General features: G+C 44.1%; 1 protein-coding gene across 2 annotated transcripts; it reads right to left on the bottom strand.

Annotated features, from left to right (window-relative positions):
• Positions 1–8,932: 8,932 nt before the first annotated feature.
• On the bottom strand, positions 8,933–13,560 carry LOC123086772 (ankyrin repeat protein SKIP35). Of its 2 annotated transcripts, XM_044508564.1 has the most exons (6): positions 13,242–13,560; positions 13,029–13,106; positions 12,879–12,934; positions 12,172–12,779; positions 11,509–11,941; positions 8,933–10,096 (listed from the first exon to the last, which is right to left on the bottom strand). In XM_044508564.1, the coding sequence occupies exons 3-6, from the start codon at positions 12,906–12,908 to the stop codon at positions 9,302–9,304; spliced, it is 1,866 nt and encodes a 621-aa protein (XP_044364499.1). In that variant the 5' UTR covers positions 12,909–12,934; positions 13,029–13,106; positions 13,242–13,560; the 3' UTR covers positions 8,933–9,301. The 2 variants fall into 2 exon arrangements, with proteins under 2 accessions (XP_044364499.1, XP_044364500.1); XM_044508565.1 differs by lacking the exons at positions 13,029–13,106; positions 13,242–13,560 and having other exon boundaries at positions 12,879–12,951.
• Positions 13,561–22,867: the final 9,307 nt, after the last annotated feature.

Raw genomic sequence — 22,867 nt, 5'->3', positions numbered from 1 at the left:
AGTAAATTAACAGCCTCTGCTATATTGGATTTACATCCACCTCGACTTAACCATTTATATTAGTTCTTGATAAGTGACTATTCTCTTATGTTGACCAGCAAAGTGCACATAGTTCTTTCAAATTCATTGGTCAATGTATCCTAAATCATATTTGTATCATGATTTGGCTTCACTCAGCAGGGCCGTCTAGTCAAATGTTTTGAAATGTCCACTTTCAGTAACGTGCTGAGGCATTTATGCATGCTTAGAACGTTATATTATGCGTCGTCAAGTTAGCTTGGCTAGATTATTATTAGGTCGATCTGCAAGTGGTTTATTGTTAGTGACCAAACATAATTGCAGGTTCCTTAGTTTGTGCTCCAGCAAGCTCCCAAAGAATTGTGTTGCCTTAACAGTTTCTGTCACTGTAATACTACCAGGTTGTGTCAAATGGCAATGCAATGTTGAGTGCTGACTGATTCATTTCAGAGGTTGATTCTAGCCTAAGTAAGCATGGAGGGGCTGTTTCGGTCCAAGAACGCATAATGACTGACCATTACAAGCAACTGGAGGGTTGCTATCACAGTAAGCAATATAAGTAGGGTTCACTATAAGAAATAGAACAACAACAACAACAACAACGCCTTTAGTCCCAAACAAGTTGGGGTAGGCTAGAGGTGAAACCCATAAGATCTCGCAACCAACTCATGGCTCTGGCACATGGATAGCAAGCTTCCACGCACCCCTGTCCATAGCTAGCTCTTTGGTGATACTCCAATCCTTCAGGTCTCTCTTAACGGACTCCTCACATGTCAAATTCGGTCTACCCCGCCCTCTCTTGACATTCTCCGCACGCTTTAGCCGTCCACTATGCACCGGAGGTTTTGGAGGCCTGCGCTGAATATGCCCAAACCATCTCAGACGATGTTGGACAAGCTTCTTTTCAATTGGTCCACTATAAGAAATAGAACATGTGAGATAAATTATAAATCACAGGTTTTATATTCTCCCAGGAGCATTTTTTCCGAAAAGGGGCGCTTTATTACTTAAAAGATTTTAAGCATTACACCCGGCCTCTGCATAACTAAGATGCACACAGCGAAATAAGATCCTCTCACACAAAATAAAAATAAAACGGCAAATTACAACGAAACATGTAGAGTCCGTATAACGCCTAATGTGGAGGGGGGCCAATCCTTAGATCATGCTGCCACCCATGTTGGGTAGAAGTATCCCTCGCCGTAGCCTCCAATCATGTACACACCTCCGTAAACAAGTCTCGATTCTCCACGCGTTGTAGAGAGGACCATAAACGAAGAGTCCCGGTACATCTGTAGATAACCTGCAACAGAGAAGTACTTTTATCGTTAAAAACCTTATCATTTCTACATAGCCAAAGCGGCCAAATAACGGCAAGCGCTCCCACCCTGAGAAGAGTTCTAAACCTGTGATCAGTCCCATATAACCAGTTGCCAAATACATTAGCAACACTACAGGGAGGATACAAGCCAGAAGCTATTTGGATGACTGACCATATAGAACGAGCCAATTTGCATTGGAAGAATAAATGTTTTATTGTCTCCTCATGGTGACAAAATACACATTGTGGGCTTCCATGCCAATTCCTCTTAATAAGGTTTGCAAGACTTTGACATTTTGTGTTATTCTGTTTTTTTTTTTGAACTATACAAGGCGACCTTTGAAATTTTGTGGAGATGAAGAAATTTCAGAAGGTGTTACTATCATTGCATGGTCAGCAGCTGAATGTGTCCTGGTAATGAGTATTATAGCACCTCAACTGTTATTTATTATTTATTTTTGTTTTGCAATAATGATGTTGCACCCATAGTGACATTTATATATTAGATCGGTAGAATAATTCCCAGAAGACAAATCAATTGAAGGGCTGTAGGTAAAATTTAAACTCATTTGCAGCAAAATATTTATATAGAGCCTTGAAACTGAACTTCGGATCTTGATAGAACAGACACCATTATCAAAGTTCAGAAAAGCAAGTACATTTTCTTTCGTAATAAAGCTTAAAACAGCTCAATAAAAGGAGAAGTGAAGAAGAAAAAATGGGCCAAACTCTTCTCACTGAAAACTAGAATTTGAGCCCAACCTGGTTTGGTGTGGTCAATGCCTTGAAAGGTTGAGGATTTAGTGCACCACCAATAACTAATGGACCAAAGTGCTGCTTACATCTAATATTTTTTGTTAACACAACACCTTTTTTTTGAGAAATGTTAACACAACATCTAGTATTAATACCACTGCATCTGGGTCTAATGGACCGAGCTAAGGATAATAGATTGGCTATTCGCAAGGCCCAGTGACTTTGTGTTCTTTTTCGGCCTCCCATAGATATGTCTAGGAAAATGCCCATTTATAACACCCTCAAGTATTGGGGAGCTCCTATTTGGCGCTTTCAACGCTTTTCGGCCTCCCATAGAAATGTCTAGGAAAATGCCCATTTATAGCACCCTCAAGTATTGGGGAGCTCCTATATGGCGCTTTCAACGCCGCTTGGATCTCCGGCCCAGCAATCTTCGAAAAAAACAGATGCAAAAAAAAAATGGCACCATCAAATATATGGGAGAGGTGGAAATCAAACCTACATCAATGGCCAACAACTTAGCACGCTAACCACTGCACCAAGACAACTTAGTTGTTTACAATTCGGAAACAGAGCTATTTATGCTTCTTTTCGGACACCATTAACATATAGTAATTTGCACCCATACAAATCATTTGTAAAAAAATCATAGATTTGCAATAAACAAGTTCACCAACATGGAAAAAGAAGTTTGTGGAATTCAAAGAAAAGTTCGTCGGTTTTGAAAAAAAGTTCATCAATTCAAAAAATTCAATGATTTTGGAAAATAAGTTCACCGATTTAAAAAAAATTCTTCAACTTTGAATAAAATTTCACAAATTAAAAAAAATCATCGATTTTGAATAAAATTTTACACATTTAAAAAAGTTCAAAAATTTACAAAAAATATCATCGATTTTCAAAAACAATTCAAAATTTTGATGCCGAGAAATCAAAATTGGATTAAAAAGTGTTCACAGGTTTTAGAAAAAAAATCACAAATTTGAAAAAGTTCATCGAATGTGGGAAAAAGTTCACAAACTTTTAAAAAAATCATCAATTTTGAAAAAAAAATCCACCGGATTTTATAAAAAGTTCACTGGATTTGAAAAAAATCATTAGATTTGAAAAAAAGTTCATTGATTTTAAAAAATCACAAAGTTGAAAAAAAGATCATCAATTTTGAACAAAAGTTCATTGAATTTGAAAAAAATAGTTCATCAATTTTGATTAAAAATCATTGATCTTGAAGAAAAATTCCATGATTTGAAAAAAGTTCATCGAACCAGGAAGAATAAAAAAGAACAAAGAAGAAGGAAAAGGGAAAAGGGAAAAAGAAGAAGAAAAGTGGAAAGAAGAAAAACAAGGGAAAGATGATTGTAATCACGTGAGGTTTGGTGACGGGGTGGTTAGTGCAACCTAGTTCGAAGCAGCAGGTCGCCGGTTCATGTTGCGGTACTCACCCGCACTTCTTTTTCGGTTTGAAAAATAGAAAAAAAAAGTAGATGGGTCGGCCCAGCTCGCAGCACAAAATGTGTGCTTCAGTGCCCGTTTGCAAAATGGCCTACAACGGGCACCCAAGTATTATTCTTCAGACACCACCCCCACCACGCCCCTTCAACTGTCACTTGGGCCAGTCCACCCTCTGAATAACCTTTGTTTGGTATTCTACGGCCAGACCGCCCTTCAAATCGAACTAAGAGACTATTTGCAAATCAATCTGTGGTTGAATGGTTAGGAGGACAGTGGTATCCGTAGCTCATCAGAGTTTAAGTCCTCAACTTGACATTGGTGCTCACAATATTCCTTGATTTATTTCAGGCTTCCGGCGATGTTTGTTCAGTGCTCTATGTGAGCGATTTTCATTGTACTGTGTTAAAATACTAAGAGACTATTTGCGACAGTGTTGAAAGTTCAAAGGGTAGGATGTCCGCAAAAATAATAGTCGAGGAAGCGAAGTAGACAAAATGAAAATACAACAAATTTCACTCTACACCAGCTCCTATAGATGGACTTAGGTGACCCGATCACCCACCGTCCACCACGTAGGCCATCCATTTTGCATAACTTGTTTTTTTAGCAGCTTCAAAACAGAGAGCAAAAAACTCCTTTTCAAACTGAATTTTCAAATAAAAAATTTATAGTACGAATACAGTTAATAACACTATAATAAATTTGGTAATGCTCAGTGCTCGGACGCTGCTAAGTTTTTTCCGAAACAAGCCGGGAAGCATGTGTTTGCATAAGAAGAAGGCACCAAGACCGGTGTCACATCATCAGCACACGCCCAAGTTCATTCTCTTCCTCTCCCGCGCTGTCAAATTCGAAATCGTCACTGACCCGAACTCGCAAGCAAAGAAAACCAAGGAATCCCTGAACGGGGACGACACCGACACCTATCATTTTTCTTCTCCTAACCTTTTTCTTGCTTTTATTCTCCTTTCAGCTCCACTACATCTACATGATACGTATATTCCTTCTACATCAGACAATAATAATAAATCAAAGATTGCATTATTTGTTCTCCTAGAAACAACATTTCTCTGTCACAACGAGCTGGACTTTTCAACTGACCAAATTTCTGAATTCTCTCTCTCTCTCTCTCTCTCTCTCTCTCTCTCTCTCTCTCTCTCTCACACACACACACACACACACACACACACACACGCACACACTCACTCGTTGCAGGGTTTCAGTTGGCATCAAGGGACAGGACATCTGAAGCCCATTTAAGCCCGGGCGAGGGTCCCCCGTCTGAAGGCGTTCCAGTACAACCCCGACCTGCTGGTTGCAGCTTGCAAGACATCCAAATGAATGAATGAATGAATGAATGAATGGAGGCTGTGTAGATCTCAGGCTCCATCAGTTTTGGTTTCAGCAAATAACTCGGGCAGTGTAAGCGTGCATGCAGCACAGGAACAGGAACAGCCACACATCAGGAGATTGACAACTGAGAGCAGCCATCTTTCATTTGGTTTCAGTTTTATGTTTGGGAAGGCAAGATTACAGATGACTAGTCCATGTTTCAGTCACAACAACAACAACAACAAACAAGGCCATATGTATGGTTTACCGAAAACTGGAGAAACATGTTCTCGAGGACGCTTACCAAATTTCACACTACAACAATTCCTATGGATCGCCTTACGCGGCCCGATCACCCACCGGCCCACCAACTGATTATAGCACCACAACTGTTTATTTATTTTTTCTCAGGAAAAACTGTTTATTTATTATTTAATTTTGTTTTGCAACAATGATGTTGCATCCACTGTAATGTTTATCTATTAGATCAGTAGAATAATTCCCAAAGACAAATCAATTGAAGGGCTGTAGGTAAAATTTAAACTCATTTGCCGCAAATATTTATATAGAGCCTTGAAACTGAACTTTAGATCTTGATAGAAAAAACACCATTATCAAAGTTCAGAAAACCATCGACATTAGGGATTGCTGTTGTGCCAATCTGTAAACTACTCAATATAAGGAGATTTTTTTTCCTTCTGTAATGAAGCATAAAACAGCTCAATAAAAGGGGATTTTTTTTAGACACAATAAAAGGAGAAGTAAGTTTTCGGCGGCTAGGACAAACTCTTCTCTCCAAAACTTCGCCAGTGAGCCCGTGGATTTGACTCCCCTCCGCCTGCCGCTCCGACGGCCGGTGGTGGGGAGGGGAATCCCGATGCCTCCGCTCTGGTTAGTAGTTTAGGTTAGGGTTTTTTAGTCCTTGCAGGTGCGGTGCTCGGGCGGATAGCAGCGCTACTTCTTCGAGTTTGTCTTCCTGACTCCGATCCTCCTCGAGTACGTCTGCCTGGACGTAGTCGACGGAGCTCCGGCTTAGATTCCTGCCGAATCTTTGGAGCGGTGAGGTTAGGGTTTCTCATCTTGTGGCAAGGTTTGGTGTCAGGTGTTTCAGATCTATGCAAGGGTTCAACGGCGACGACTGCGGCTCCAGGGCGCTGGTCCTTAGGGGCATGTGCACGAAGACTTCCTAGCTGTCATCGACAAGGTCAAGCCGGCTCTGGTAGGGGAGCGGCGACAGCGGCGTGTCGGCGGCTCGTTGTGGTTGTTTGGGGGTCTTGGAATCTCAATGTAATTTTTATTATGTTCGAGATGCTTTATACTTCCGCTAAACTTTGATAATAGATCTGGATCATTTTCGCAAAAAAATAAATAAAAGGAGAAGTAAAGAAGAAAAAATGAGCCAAACTCTTCTCACTTAAAACTAGAATTTGAGCCCAGCCTGGTGTGGTGTGGTCAGGGCCTTGAAAGGTTGAGGGTTTTGTGCCCACCAATGTACAATAACTTTTTTTAGGCAACCAATGTGTAACTGATGGACTGAGCTAAGGATTATAGATTGCCTATCAGCGAGGCCCGGTGACTTCGTGTTCTTTTTCAGCCTATCATAAAAATGAGAAAAGCCCATTTAACGCCCTCAAGTATTTTTCTTGAGTCACTTTTCCCTCCTCAATTGTCATTTGGGTCATCTCACCCTCTGAATAACCTTTGTTTGGTAATTCTGTGGCCAGACCGCCCTCCAGATCCGAACTAGAAGACTATTTGCAGCAGTATTGAATGTTCAGAAGGTAGGATGTCCCCAAGAATAGCTGAGGAAGCGAAGTCTTTTTTTTTTGAAAGACAGGAAGCGAAGTCGAAGTGAAAACTTCAGAGGTTTTTTTAGTCTACTTGAGAGGGTTAAATGGATTCTTCCCAAACAAAATGAAAATACAGCAAATTTCACAGTGCACCAGCTCCTATGGATCACCTTACACGGCCTAATCACTCACCGGCCCACCACGCAAGCCATCCATTTTTGCTAACTTGAATTATTATTGTTTGGTTGAGGAGTAAATTACACAAAACCACCACTTTGAAGGTAAGGTTTGCTAAAACCATTACAATACTTTTTTTTTGCAGAAAACACCGTGTCTTCGGTAATCTTTTTGCAAAAAACATTGATCGACGAATTTGGCTCCACTGAGCACGTTTACGACAGCTGGGGCCCTTTTTTGCCTACATGGCGTAATATTTCGTGCCAGATCACTTTTATTCTGAATTTACAAAACTAGCCCTTAGTTTTTCACAGAAACCCCTAAATCAAAAAGAAAAACGCAATAGCGCACCCCCAACCGCAACCACCCACGCCCCACTCCCCTTCGATCCCATCTCGCTCCTCGAAGCGCAGCGGCGGCAGCGCGGCTAGCGGAGCGGCGGCGGGAGCAGGCGGAGCAGGGTGGCGGCGGGCGTGGCTGGCAGAGCAGGGCGGCGGCGGCGCAGGCGGAGCAAGGCAGCGGCGGCGCGTGGCAGGATGGCGGGCACGGGCGGAGCAGGGCGGCGGCACGGCTGGCAGAGCGGCGGTGAGCGCGGGCGAAGCAGGGCGGTGGTGGCGCGGCTGCCATGACGGTGGGCGCGCAGCCAAGCAGAGGCGGGCGCGGCCGGGCAGAGGCGGGAGCGTGGCGGGGCCGGGCAGAGGCGGGAGCACGGCGGGGTGGGGCAGGCGAGGTCGAGGGTTGGAGCTCCGGCGAGCTGCTACGTGCGACGGCGCGCGGGATGGGGAGCTCCGGCTGACTGTGATGGCAGAACAAGGCAAGGGCCTGGACAACACAGGGAAAAACCTTGCGGGTGTTTTCGCATTTTTACCCATCTAACACTGTCTTTGGCAAAATGTGATGCCACGTCAGCGAAAAATGGGACTCATGTATCATAATCTCACTTAACAGAGTAAGATGCGCTGATCAGTGTTTTTTGCAAAAAGATTACCGAAGACACGGTGTTTTCTGCAAAAAAAAATGTATTGTGGTGGTTTTCGCAAACCTTACCTTCAAAGTGATGGTTTTGTACAATTTACTCTTTGGTTGAGCAGCTTCAAAACAGAGGAAAAAAGTCCTTTTCAAACTGAATTTGCAAACGTTGCTAACTTTTTCCGAAACACGCCGGGAAGCATGTGTCTGCATATGAAGATGGCGCAAACGACCTAGGTTAACTGACATGATTTATTTGAGATATGCTCTTATTGCCAAGCCATGGACCAGAACTGCTGTTGCCGGAGGAAAAGCCTTTGCAGAGTCTGCAGCCATACGGCAAACTCCTAGGGCTCATATAAGAGCTTAAATAAACATGTACTCCTAGCTTCCATTGATTATAGCCCTACCCTTGACTGGTGTCACCTCCTGAGCACACACCCGCCCAAGTTCATTATCTTTTCTCCCGCGCTGTCAAATTTGAACTCGTTACTGACCCCAACTCGCAAGCAAAATACTCAAAGGAATCTCTGAAGCGCGACGACTGCGACACCTATCATTTTTCCTCTCCTAACCTTTTGCTTGCTTTTGTTCTCTTTTCAGCTCCACTACATACATGATATATATTCCTTCGACGCCAGAAAATAACAACAATAATAATCAAATATTGCATCATTTGTTTTCCTAAAGAACATTTCTCTGTCACGGCGACTTGGGACTTTTCAACTGACCAAATTTCTGAATTCCCTCTCTCTCTCACTCATTGCAGGGTTTCTGTTGGCACCAAGGGACAGGACATCTAAAGACCATTTACGCCCGGGCGAGGGCCCCCCGTCTGAAGGCGTTCCAGTACTACCCTGACTTGTTGGTTGCAACTTGCAAGACATCCAAATGAATGAATGAATGAATGCAGGCTGTGTCATGTCTCAGGCTCCATCAGTTTTGGTTTCAGCAAATTAACTCACTCAGGCAGTGTGTGCGTACATTCAGATGCAGCACACAGTCACAGGAACAGCCACCCATCAAGAGATTGACAACTGAAGGAGCAGCCATCTTTCATTTGGTTTCAGTTTTATGTTTGGGAAGGAAGACAACAACAGCAGCAAACAAGGCCATATGTACGGTTTACCGAAAACTGGAGAAACATGTTCTCGACGACGCTTATATCATTTTTTTCTGACGGTTGCGGTTCCGGTAAATACTCAACAGACGCCTCGCACAAGACACACACAGACGACACACACACACACACGAGACACGACACAACACAACACCTTGTACCAAAACTATATACTCTCCGAAGAGCGCCTGCGGGAGAGTCGGGGGGGTGAGCCTCTCAGGGTGGTGCTATCATTGCGGATGTCGACAAGCAGGGTACGATGAAGATGGATGGTGGGTGCGACGCCCTTCGCTACTTGCTTGCGATGACCGATGACAATGACGGTGCCAATGCCGATGCGGTTTGAGTACAGGTTGCGACCTTCATTCAAGTCTGAACGAGAAAACGCGGGAGGTGGTGCTCCAGGATGGCCAGCAGCTCGCTTTGCTGCATGCCCCTGTCCAGTTGCCGGCCCTCCAGCCTGCCTGCAGCCTCCACGAGCTGGCCTCTTAGCCTCTGCGGCAGAAGCCGCCCACCTGACCCGACGCATTCCCTGTACAGTGGCAGGTAGGCCATGGCGATCACCAGCTGAAGCGGGAGCTGTCTCAGGACGACCGGCGACTCGCCCCTTTGCATTATCCTTGTAATGTTGACAAAGTGCTCTTGTGAAGACACGAATCCCTTGTTGAAGGCTTCCTCTGACCACTGCTCGAGCATGAACAGCCTAAGCTTCGCATCTACAGCCTCATCAGCGCATCTTGCTATGCTGTCTGCTACAGCATATGTGGCGGCTGGGTCATTGAGGAAGTCCGACCGGAGAAGAAAATCCACACCTTGGAGGGAACCTGTGCTCCTCTCGCCAGCAGCCTTAACAATCTCGATGCTGAGTGGTGCAAGAACAAGTTGGGGGACTAGAGGCAGGAGATACGCAGCAACTTCAACCTGGCTACTAGAGGTGGCAGCAGTAAGGGCCAGGCAAAGCTCCATGTCCCGACAGCCACGGTTCACAAACCATTCCACAACTTGAAAGCATCCACGCTCAGCTGCCCGCATTAAAGGGCCAAGGAAGGCGACAGTATTACCTTCCTCAACTAAGCACCCCATGGTTTCGAGTTTCCCGTAGTGGGCAGCAAAGCCAAGGGCTAGATCCACATCAATGTCCAAGCTGTTCCTTTGAGCAATCTGAACAAAAGTGAAAACATTAAATACGTTAAATGCTGCCAATGATTGAGGATACATTTGTGCCAAGAGAAAAAGGAAATTTCTCATATGTCAGAAAGCAAAAGATAAATAGGAAAATCTTCTTAAAAAGAAATATAGCTTCTAAATTACATCGTTCAAAAAAATTATATACACTTTTAGAGGAAAGTATTAATCCTCATAAATATTTTTTTAGAGGATTCTTACATATTTTAGAAAAGGGAAGGAAGTAAATGATTTAAATCCACAAGCGCCGCTAAATTAATATCACTACCTGCCATATTTGAAAAATGGCCTAACAATTATAAAATTTACTCTAATTTTAAAAACAAATGATAAAATTTACTACCATCATTCCAAACATACAATTCATATTTTAGGTGGGGAATGGATTAAGTTGACCATATATTAAGATGAGCAAATGTCCACTCCTTGTCGTAAGTACCATTGAAATGGGGGAGAGATAGTAAAAGGAGAGTGAAATAAAACGAGGAAAAGAATATGCCTTAGAAAGGAAACTGAGGGAGTATGCAGAGCTTTGCTCATTTTTGCCTCATGCCTTATACATAGTGAACCTACATAGCTTTCTTAATCTGGCCTGAATAGCAATGCAATACAGAAATGAGTTGCAAAAATAATCAATGTCTCCGTTTGTGTTAGCTGCCTAAATATTGTATCATACTTTCCAGGTCAACTCTGTAATATCTTCCACCATTCTAATACGCTTGATCATCCATGCAAGTAAAAGTATAAAATTAGTTATTTTTCTATATAATGGGAAGATTGGCCATCAAGATGACTATCTTCAATTACTATTTCAAATATTTACTTTAATATCTTCAAAGCACTAACTCAACTTAGTTACACACAAATTTCTGAGGCTCTCTAAGGTAAGCAGGAGCCATTCCACCTAAATTGCCATGATGAACACCACATGAAGTAGGTTCCATTACAGATCTGGATGAGACCGTCATCAGTAAGCAGTCTATGAACTGATTCATGAGAATAATTATATGGTCTACACACAATTTTTAAAGGTTCAGTCGTTTAGGCGCATGTATATTCACAATGCATTGTGCATGAAGACTGGAGCAGTTTACGCCGAATACATTCAAACATGATGGCAAGCTCCACAAGAAAGGTCTGATTCCCAGTCAAAAGAAAAGGTCCAGTTACTAGCAGAGGAAATAAGGTAAGCCAGAAAATGTTTCAGACTTTCCATATACATGTATACCAGGGGACTACTGTGTGCTGGAAGCAACTAACAACCATTTAGTTGTGTTGCACCTACATTATCTGCTCAACAGGTGTCATTAACCTAAATTGTCTCACTATGCTTTATGATCTCCTGAAGTAAGAATAAGATGCACATGAGGATGATGCTTTGTCATTACCTGAAGTAAGATGCGAACGAGTTCAGTGCTTCCATAGCGTGCAGCTTCAAGAAAGCATTGGTTCACATTGTCTGCGCCACCCTCTACCAACAGCTCTAACAGACCTTGTATAGCAGCTGCCGAGATCCCTGCAGCCCATCCTTGGTCAAAGGTGCTTGAGAACAGTGTAAGAGGAAAGCATGCAGCATCAAAGGCCTCAGTGAAATCTTTCCCGGTAAGATCATTATCAGCAATATCCAGAAATGTCTTGAAAGCAGATAGCTGAAGCTGAACCTCAATGATTGTGCCATGGTTTCCTTTGCCCCTACTCGCCCGCACACGGGCGTGTAATCCTATGCACTTCAGAGCCCATTCTGTGAACTTATGTACCTTTGCACTTGCCTCTGCCTTCAATACCTCATCGCCATGGGATTCTTGGAGGCGTTCATGCAACCTAAGAATTATTCAAAGGCGTCACAACCATACACTATATAAGGTGTAAAGATGAATTGGAATTATCGAATTCGACACAGCTAATACAATTGCAAAGCATGCGATTCAAGACAAACTGTAACGATCAAATCCATGAATTGGAATTATCGAATTCGACACAAGTAATACAATTGCAAAGCATGTGATTCAAGACAAACTGTAACGATCACAAACCATCTTGCACAGACTTACTTTTGACCCATGAAGCTCACGGCATCGGCGAGGCTGGTCGTCCGCCCCCTGCATGCCGACACACACGATGCCAGGAACGATGTCCGGAGCGCGGCGCGTGTGAAATCATTCGCACCCGCCGACACAATCCTCTTGATCAAGGCGACGATGGCATACAGCTCCTCCTTGTCGCTCAAGAACCAAATGGCATCGACCGCCACGCAGAGCACATCATTGAGTCCCTGTGCATCAGCTGTGGCCAGCAAGCCATCGGCGCACTCCCAATCATGAGAGCTCACGGCATGCTGGAACAACTGGCTGAGCTCGATCCGGTCTTGCCTTGAGAGCTTCCTCTCCTGCTGCCTGCCGGGCTCTGGCTCTCCACTCCCAAGCTCAAGGTCCAGCTCATCCCCAAAGTCGGTGCTGACTGATCTCGGCTCTTTGGCCAGAGGAACCTTGGAGGTCATGGAATCCCTGGGGGTCAAGGGGCACTCCTTGGAGCTGCCATTGCTGTCATCCACCTCGCCACTCTCAGCAACACCAGGCTCGTCCATGTCCATCGCGGAGGAAGGCAGTGGCTCCTCCAGCTTCAGGTTCTTGCTCTCCACCTCCATGTCCTTGGATCCAATCTACTCCCAAATCAACAGAGCACCCATCAGGCTTTCCAATTGGAACTCAAAGAGAAACGGAATAATTCATGAGAATTCCGATTCAGAGTGACCACTCACCTCCAAATTCATCTTGCCCTCCACGTCCATCTCCTGCCTAATGCCCTCGATCCAACCTGCGAAACGGAAACAGGCGCGCAATTACGCAGACGAATCAGGGGGGGAGAGAAGAAAGAAACAGCTGAGGCTAACAGAGCGAATCCAACTCACCTGAGAAAGGAAACCGAAGAGAGGAGCCGGCCGAACGGATTGGACGAACCAGCAGCAGACGCTCGCAGAATCAACCACCTGCAGGAACACAAATCGGAATCGGGTGAGCAAAAGGAGGCGCGGCGCCGGGCATCGGATCCCCGGACGGACGAGCGCCCCGGAAAGCAAGAAAACCAAAAAGACAAATCGAGAGCGGGCGGCGCGGGTCCTCACCGGAGATCGACGGCCAAAGCGGAGATCTTTATTTCTTATTTTCGGTTCTTAGGGGGGGTAATCAATCAATCAGCCGGAGGACGAACGGGGAGGGAGCGAGGATTTGCGGGGGCGGTGGTAATAATAGTATGCGGCCGGAGGTGGCGGTGACGAGCTGCTGGTGAACGGGGTGGTGGTGGGAGGAGCCTCGCCTGGCCTGGCCTCGCGAGAAGCCCCTGCGACTGCGGACGGAGCCCTCCTCCTCTTCCGAGAGGGGGAAGAAGAAATACGCTCGCCTCTCTTCTCTCTCTGGCAATTTTTTGGGGGCGCTGGATTCGCCTGCGCTGCGTTTCTGGGCTATTTAAATCTTTTAAAAAGGGGAAAACCCAACTGAAAAGCGGGGGTGGTGGTACTTTACGCATTATTGAAACATGGTTTTATTGGAGGGGAACAAAGCCACTGCTGGCAGTGCAAAATTTGTTGTTGCTACGCTTGCACGGGGTAATTTTGCTGTTTCACATTTTACACTCGTTGCGGATGGTTTTAGATGTTGAAAGGCATGTGTTTATTGTGATGATGAATCACAATTTCTCGCTTCAACCACCTAATCGGTTTGAGACATTTTTCGGAGATGATTATGAGGGGGTAGCTGTCGGATCGATAGATATTTGCACAAATCGTATGTTCGGATTCGACTTTTGTTCGGATAAATGAAAGGAGAGATTCGCATTAATCGGTTTGAGCCATTTTTCGGTGATGATGGTGAGGGGGTAGTTGTCGGATCGATGGATATTTGCACAAATCGTGTGTCCGGATTCGATCTTTGTTTGAATAAATGAGAGGAGAGATTCGCATTTACACCCTTATTTGCGTATCTGCAAATTTTAGTATGTACCGGTGAAATTATGTCTTTATAGCTTTCTTTATCTTTATATAAGTGCATTGCTTATTGTGCTAGCTAGGAGTAAAATATCTTGAAAGAAAAACTAGGAGCAAAATCTTTTTTAGCATGGTACAAACATAGATGTTCACAAGCACGCACATACACTCACACCTACAAAAAGCATGCACGCCCTATAAGCACCTACAAAAGTATGTGTGTATGTGTACCTAGTGTTGTTTCTTTTTGAGGGAGTGTACCTAGTGTTTTGAGAATTAAAATATGATAACTAATTATTTTTTGTTGTCACAAGCAGAAAAATGGAGGTCATGTTTATATATTTATATAATTTGCATATAATGTCAAGGACCCATCTAACAAATCTACATGTGCACACTTAGATTTTTATTTAGAACATGAATTACAATGTAGATGCCCACACTCACACTATCATACACACAACCCTACCGAAGGCCCGAGTTGAGTTTGGGAGCTTGAAAATAACGAAGTCACCACATGTTATGGGCGAGAACATCGAATTCTATTGAAAGAATAATCCACATAATAAGACATTAAAACGTCAAACTTGAAGTTTGATCCCATTGTATGCTTGAGGTGCCACCACACTCTTAACCACCCAACCATTGGTTCTCATGCACACATTAATATTATGGGTAAATAATACGAATCCCATAAAGTATTTATCTTCTGATCCACCTTAATTATGGCATAAAAATGAAGTTGTAATCATGTGATATGATGTTTCCTTCCATCAATTTGTGCTTGGTCTCCTTTGGCAATTAAGGTGATGGGTTAGAATATATGGTGGAAAATATATAAATAACACACACTAGTAGTACTTGGGAGGAGACGTTTTCATGCTTTATTTCACTCTCATCAGCTCACGAAAGTGAGAGTCGTCTTCCATCAGAGGCCACCGCCAAACACACGTCCCTCTCAACGCGGGACCCGCTGTTTTCATTAGGTACCTTTGGAGCCCACTCCAATAATTACAATGCCCTCTTTCAGAGCATCATCGTCTATGGCCAACCACAGTATGGCCCCGCCTATGTTTGTCCAGGAAAATGTATGCATATTTAGGTATTTTTGTAGGGCGGAAAATTATTTTCTATAAGAATAACTAGTTAGGCGTATAAAACATAGTGTATTTTCGCTGGTAAAAACACAGAGTATTAGGGTGACAAATGTCTACCCCGTTGTACAAGTGGAATTCATATTTTTTGCTTTTGTACTACCCATAATTTGATTTTTTTTTTAATTTTTCTTTTGCTAGGAAACCAAACCTTAGATTGTTGCTACAAATACGGAACTAGATTAGTGGAGGCGACGTTCTCGTCGATAGCGATGTGTCGGTGGTGACTTCGTCAATCTCAAAAGACCCGCCGACTCACTCTCTCATATGTGCTCTGGGGTGAGTGTATATGTGCAAATATTAGCATCTACGTCTGTAGTGTGATTCTCAAAAAAAGAGCTATGTGTAGCAAGTTTTTATTCACATGGATTAATGAATAATTATAGTGTCCTTGCAAAAATGTAACCATTAGTATCCATTACAAGCGTACATGCCCTTCAAAAAAATTAATATGTATGTACTTTATAAAAAATAGTATTTATCAATGATAAAAACTACCCTCTCTATTTACTTTTATACGACGTTTTAGAAAGTTCAGGCAACTCCCAAAACAGTTCAAAACCAGACGTCTAAAACACCATGTGCAGTAACATGGTGTTTGTGTTGTTCCTTTTTCATGCAGCACATTCATTTTCTTTAACCGATACTACCTTTGTCCCAAAATATAAGACTTTATTTTCAATTCAAATTGAACTAGAAAATTGTCTTATTTTTTGGGACACATGAGTACTATTTTAGTAAACTAGTTGTGCAACATCTTTGATCTCAACTCTCTGGAATATTTATAAGAGACCCAACGTCAATATTTCCATGAATGAATTTGAAGACATCTCATTTGTGTTATGCTGCTTCTATGATCACATTGTTACCAAAGTGCTTCATGAAAAGCTCACCCTCGAGATTGGAGTGTCTTTTTTCTCTTCATTTGATTGGAATGTATAGTTTTTGTCTTCTCCAATCCTTGAGCTCATCTACAATTTTGTCAGCCAGAACTCTCTAAAGCTATTTTTTAGAGAGCAAATAAGCTAGTTGTGCGACAGCAATGGACGTTGTGAATTTGTGTTGCCTCTTATTAGATCGTACCCTCTCTATAAATAAATATAAGATCGTTTAGATCACTACTACCTTGGTCCTGGTTTATTGGTCCTCATTTGTTATGTGAGCCAAATTTTGACCATAAATTTAACTAATAAAATATTAATGCATGTCACAAAAAATATATCATTGAAAACTATGTTCAAATACGAATCAAATAATATAATTTTTGTTGACATGCACTAATATTTTATCAGTTAAATATTTGATCAAAATTTAGCATAAATTACGAAGGGACTAATAAACTAGGATCGAGATAGTATAATATGATGGTTGAAAATGAATAGATCAGAAGTTTTATCGTAATTATTTTTAAAAGTTACATCAAAATCATGGTGAAACAAGTTGGTTGCCTTTAGGCCACTTGCCTGGTTCCAAAAGTGGGAAATGCTTGAATTTTGTGACGGTATGCAGCAGCAAGTTGGGCAACACAAGAACCGGGCCACAACATATACGAGGAGAGAGGGAGCGCAACGCAGTGCGGGGGGCAGCTGCACACGGGCGCCACAGAGAATTCCAGCTTTTGGTCTGCGTCACAGGTGCAAATTATGCACTTGCTACGGCCAAATCTCATTTGGTTTTTATACTCCCCACTATTTATTGTAGATGCTTATGCTTACACGTACGCAGGGAGACTATACCCCTCTGATTCACTCCCTGTGTATGTGCGCGCGGTGGAGCCAACGCTGCTTGACGCCAAGGCAGTATTAAGCGTCACTCACGAAGGAGAAATCATGTAGGACCACCTAAGTTGAGGCTTTTTTTAAATACTTTCGATATATTTATTTTCAGTCATGGTAATATGATGAATATAAAAAAATAATAAAAATTACATGCAGATTCGTAGACCACCTAACGACGACTACAAACACTGAAGCGAGCCGAGCGCGTGCCGCCATCATCGCTCCTCCCTCGCGGAGCCGGGCAAAACTTATTATAATAGACAGTCAGGAAGTCGTCATGCTAAGGCCTCATAGGACCAGCGTACTAGAGCAGCAACCGCTGTCGTTGAAGAGTAGTGTTGATCGGAAGGATCCAACTTAAAGACGCGCAAACATAGATGAATTACGACCAGATTCGAGCAAATCCACCAACGACAGATCCACTGGAGACACATCTCCACACACCCACCGACGATGCTAGACGCGCCATCAGGATGGGGGCTAGACGAAGAGAACCTTATTTCATTTTCAGAGAGGCGCCGCCGTCTCGTCTTTCTGAGTAGGACACAAAACCTAACAAAACTCAAAAGAACATTTCAAGCAAGGGTCGGGATCCACCACGCCATCCTAAAACCACCGGAGACTAGGCGGACCGACGACAGCGTGGACATGAGGCAAAGAAAGCCCTAGGCTTTTATAAGTTAAGGCCTTTTGATTCACATATACATGAATAGCAAAGTAAAAAATATAGGAATATAGTACTCCTCCATATTAGTTACGATAAAGGCGGAAGTACCTTTCTACACCCAGGAGCAAATGCTCCTGGTATGAATAGTAAAATCAAAAAAATAGAAAAAATGTTCAAAAAAGTCTAAAATTATTTTGCGACATACTTTCATAAATGTTTGTCGTGCACGCAAAATTTCATCGCGAAATCACATTGGTGGAAGGCGTGTAAAAAAACAAAATCGGAGCTCCAAAATGCTTTTGTAAGTAACATTTTCGGAGCATCGATTTTGTTTTTTTACCACGCCTTCGACCAATATGATTTTGCGATGAAATTTTGCAGGCACAACAAACATTTGTGAAAGTATGGCACAAAAAAATTTCAGAATTTTTTGAATAGTTTTTTAGTTTATTTGATTTTACTGTTCACACCAGGAGCATTTGCTCCTGGGTGTAGAAACTCCACATCCCGATAAAGGGTTTTCCTCCGCTTTATATTATAAAGCCCCCGCTTTTATATTATAAAACATCCAACTCGCTGGGGCCGCAACACAAACAAGCCCAAAAGGAAAATGAAGAGAAAGAGAAGAGAAACAAATGCCGACGCCGACAGATCAACTAAGCGACGAAGACCGGCAACCGCTGCACCCTCCGGAGAAGTACCACCGCGTTCCTAGCATTCCGGAGCGTCGCGTACCAAGCAACACCTTCACGAAGGAATGTGACGGCGCCGTCGTTGTTGCCCGGATGAGTCCTAGGGTTTTCCCCGGTACGCGGAGGGCAGTGGGAAGCAGGCGTCACCGCGTCGGATCTGGACGAGCCGCCAGGGATTTCTCCCGACCCAAACAACAACCACCACCCCGGATCCTCCGAAATGCACCACCCAATCTGCCGCCCACCAACCTGTGCCACCACGGTCACCGAACCAACATCGCCGTCTCACTGGGGCCGCCGACACGAGACTTGGGGGAGGGAAAGGAGACAACGGCCACGCGGGCAACCGCAACTCAACCGGTGGGAAGGGACAACCTCCATCGCTCTCGCGGAGCCGACCGGACGCGGCGACAAGGACTTGCCAGGCCCCAACGGCCCGGTCGGACCCACATGGGTCCGAACAGTCCATATCCCCACGCTGCAGCACGCCGACCAGCGAAGCCAGCACCGCCCATAGACCACCGACGCCTCGCCACCACCAAGGAGCAACACTGCAGCGCTGAGCTGCCGGCCCGCACCAGCCCAGATCAGGCCCTAAAGGGCCCAGATCTAGGCCGAGCGGGCACCACCAGCCACCAGTGCCACCGCGCCAAGGGCACCCGTGGCCCACGGGATCGCCGACGCCGAGCCACACCGCTGCCGGCCGAGCAGCACCGCCGCCGTCAGAGGGGCGTGCCCCCCCCCCCCAACGCACGCGGGGGGGGGGGGGAGGAACAACCCGCCGCCACCAGCGCCGCGCAGGCAGGGCCCGGCGGATACTCCTCCGTGTTAGTTGTCCCTAAAATGAATGTACCTAAACACATTTCGGTGCTATTAGAGGGAATATTTTCTTTTGGTGGCATTCGTCATCCATTTGTTATTCAAAACAATCGCATATACTCCCATCGGATGGAAATATGAATCAGGCATTGATTTTTAGGTCTTCGATTTAGGGGGAAATGTGTTGTATATCATAAAAATATATTTTTCAATTCGTCATCGAATGAAGTTTTTAAACATATATATTTCGAAAACACTAGGCATCAACGGACTGATAGCGTCGCGCGCGTCCGCCGCCTTCATGGTCGTCGGATCTGATTTTGAACACACGGTTCAAGAACGACCTATTGTATAGTCTATGTTTTGCAACTGGTTCATGTTGCAATCTCCCCCATCGCAACAACTGGTATGTTGCAGAATATGAATCCTCGAGAACAGTCGCCTCTCGTGCATCTTCAGAGCCCCCCGTCGAGTCACTGCCTCCCACGCTGCTCGGACTGCCACCACTGGCGCTAGCCGCCGACAAGCATGTCGATGATGGCAGCATCAGATGTGCTCAGCGTCCACATGCAGGTCGCGTTCTACACGGTGTGCGACCATAGAGATCGAGCTCCTTGTGGAGCCACTGCCTCGCCGCGTTTCTTCGACCGACGCCACTGGCGCTCACCCTCGGCAAAAGGTTTTTTGCAACACAGGCTATGTTGCAAACATTATGGTAGAAAGAGTCAGCAATGTTTCTGTGACACATCCTCTCTTGCAAAGATTTCCGCAACATTACCTTTGTTGCAAATATTTCCAGAAGAGAAATAATGTTTCGGGGTCATTTGCAACAAGTAACCTTTGGTAGAAGGCCTACTTCAACATTACTCTTGTTGCAAAAGGATAGCACCGCTCACGTGAGTACATCGGATGGCTATTCGCGGTTCCATCTAACGGTGAGCGAGGTGGTTAATCTATTTTCATTATCAGCCGGCCGAGCATAGCGTCCCCCATATATTTTTGGCATATTATACATATTTTGGTGGTTAAATTAACGACTAAAATTCTTGTGCCAAACCAATATTCCTAGCCAGAGGGAGTATGAAAAATGAAGAAAACTTTCCTTTGGTTTTTCCCTTAAGCCTCCTTTTCCTATTCCTATGCAGAGAACAAGGCAACGACCATAAGTTGCATAACTAGAATGTAAATCTTACCTTTGCATGTGCTAAAAACTTTTTTTATGGATACACATGTTTAAACCTTGGTTTTACTATGTTTTAAGGATTTCTGAACTTTCCTATTACTTCAAATCGAACACATTTTTTCATAATCATTTCTTTTGCACACACAATTATATCATGTTCTTACGTTTTTTTATCTTGAGAATCAAAGAAACCTGCGGGAGAGGCATAGCTTTTTCCCGGTGAAACCATTATTTACGTGTTGCTTACGATTGCACTTTGGAGTGAACTAACTTCATTAATTACTCTATTATAAGATATAACGCTAACAAGAAAACTCAAAAACTAAGATTTGGGTACAAAGAAAAGTTCAATTAAGATATTTGTAAGTCATTTCTAGCTCCGCCATAGAAAGGATACATAGGGTTTACTTAGAGTTCCTACTCCTACGGTGATCCTGTAGTGAGGCCACCATGCCTACATTGGACCAGAGTTCTCCTACAGTACGACGATGTTTTAGTCCACATTAGGCCCCTTTCGGGTCTCATAGGAAATTGGTCTCGCCTTCCTTCAACATGTTCTAGCGAAAGATGATCAAGGATTCCCATGTCAACACTTTGAAGTCTAGCTCGTAGGGCGGTGCATCTTCAGTAGAGGCCGGATAAAGGATTGATGATATGTTCATCTCGAAGGCAAGGAAGATGGGTAAATTACTCTGGAAAGCATGTAGAGAAACTTAAAGGTGGAAGCCAGGTGGATCGTGATTGCGAAGATCCATACCACCAACTCAATCATTATGATGATGAACTTTGTGTGAGCTGTAGGGCGCCAGGTTTGCTATCGTGTGGTTGAAAGTAATGCATTTATTGAAGGAAATATGCCCTAGAGGCAATAATAAAGTTGCTATTTTATATTATATTTCCTTATTCATGATAAAGGTTTATTATTCATGCTAGAATTGTATTCTACTAGACTAGCTCATTGATCAAAGATGGTTAAGGTTTCCTAACCATAGACACGTGTTGTCATTTGATAACGGGATCACATCATTAGGAGAATGATGTGATGGACAAGACCCATCCGTTAGCTTAGCATAATGATCTTCAGTTTATTGCTATTGCTTTCTTCATGTCAAATACTTATTCCTTCGACTATGAGATTATACAACTCCCGGATACCGGAGGAATACCTTGTGTGCTATCAAACGTCACAACGTAACTGGGTGATCATAAGGATGCTATACAGGTATCTCCGAAGGTGTTTGTTGAGTTGGCATAGATCGAGATTAGGATTTGTCACTCTGAGTATCGAAGAGGTATCTCCGGGCCCTCTAGGTAATACACATCATAAGCTTGCAAGCAAATGACTAAGGAGTTAGTCACAAGGTGATGTATTACAGAACGAGTAAAGAGACTTGTTGGTAACGAGATTGAACTAGGTATGAAGATATCGATGATTGAATCTCGGGCAAGTAACATATCGATGGACAAAGGGAATTACGTATGTTGTCATAACGGTTCGACCGATAAAGATCTTCGTAGAATATGTAGGAGCCAATATGGGCATCCATGTTCCGCTATTGGTTATTGGTCGGAGAGGTGTCTCGGTCATGTCTACATAGTTCTCGAACTCACAGGGTCCGCACGCTCAACATTCGATGTCGTTTTGGTAATGTATGAGTTATGTGTTTTGGTGACCACATGTTGTTTGGAGTCCTAGATGAGATCATGGACATGACGAGGAGCTCTGGAATGGCCCGGAGGTAAAGATTGATATATAGGACAATGCTATTTGGTCCCCGGAATGGTTTCGGAATGCACCGGAAAGTTATCGAAATACCGGAAGGGGTTCCGGGGGCACCGGGAGAGTATTGGGCCTTATTGGGCCATCTAGTGGGAACGCACCAGCCCACATGGGCTGGTGCGCTCCCCTAAGGCAGCCACACCCAATTAGATGGAAGGGGGAGGTGCCACATCCTCCTACCATATCTCCGGAAGGGAGAAAGGAAAGAGAAGGGGCGCCTCCCCCCTTTCCTTCTCCCTTGTGCATTATATGGAAGGGGCGCACCACTAGGAAAACCCTAGGGTGGCCGCCGGCCCTATTGGAGGCGCCCTAGGGCTGCCTCCTCCCCTCCCACACCTATATATATATGTGTGGGGAGGGGTGCCACACAAGAGACAATTTCCTAGCCGTGTGTGGCACCCCCCTCCACCGTTTACACCCGGTCATATTTTCGTAGTGCTTAGGCAAAGCCCTGTGGAGATCACTTCACCATCATCGTCATCACACTGTCGTGTTGCTGGAACTCATCTACTACCTCGCGCGTCTTGCTGGATCAACAAGGCGGAGGACGTCACCGAGCTGAACGTGTGCAGAACGCGAAGGTGACGTACATTCGGTACTTGATCGGTTGAAGCGCAAAGAAGTTCGACTACATCAACCGCGTTGTTAAACACTTTCTCTTACGGTCTACGAGGGTACGTAGACATACTCTCCCC

The sequence above is a fragment of the Triticum aestivum genome, chromosome 4A, assembly GCF_018294505.1.
Source record: "Triticum aestivum cultivar Chinese Spring chromosome 4A, IWGSC CS RefSeq v2.1, whole genome shotgun sequence".
Lineage (NCBI taxonomy): Eukaryota > Viridiplantae > Streptophyta > Magnoliopsida > Poales > Poaceae > Triticum > Triticum aestivum.
Note: the sequence above shows the minus strand (reverse complement) of the source record. Positions and strands in the feature narration are given on the sequence as shown.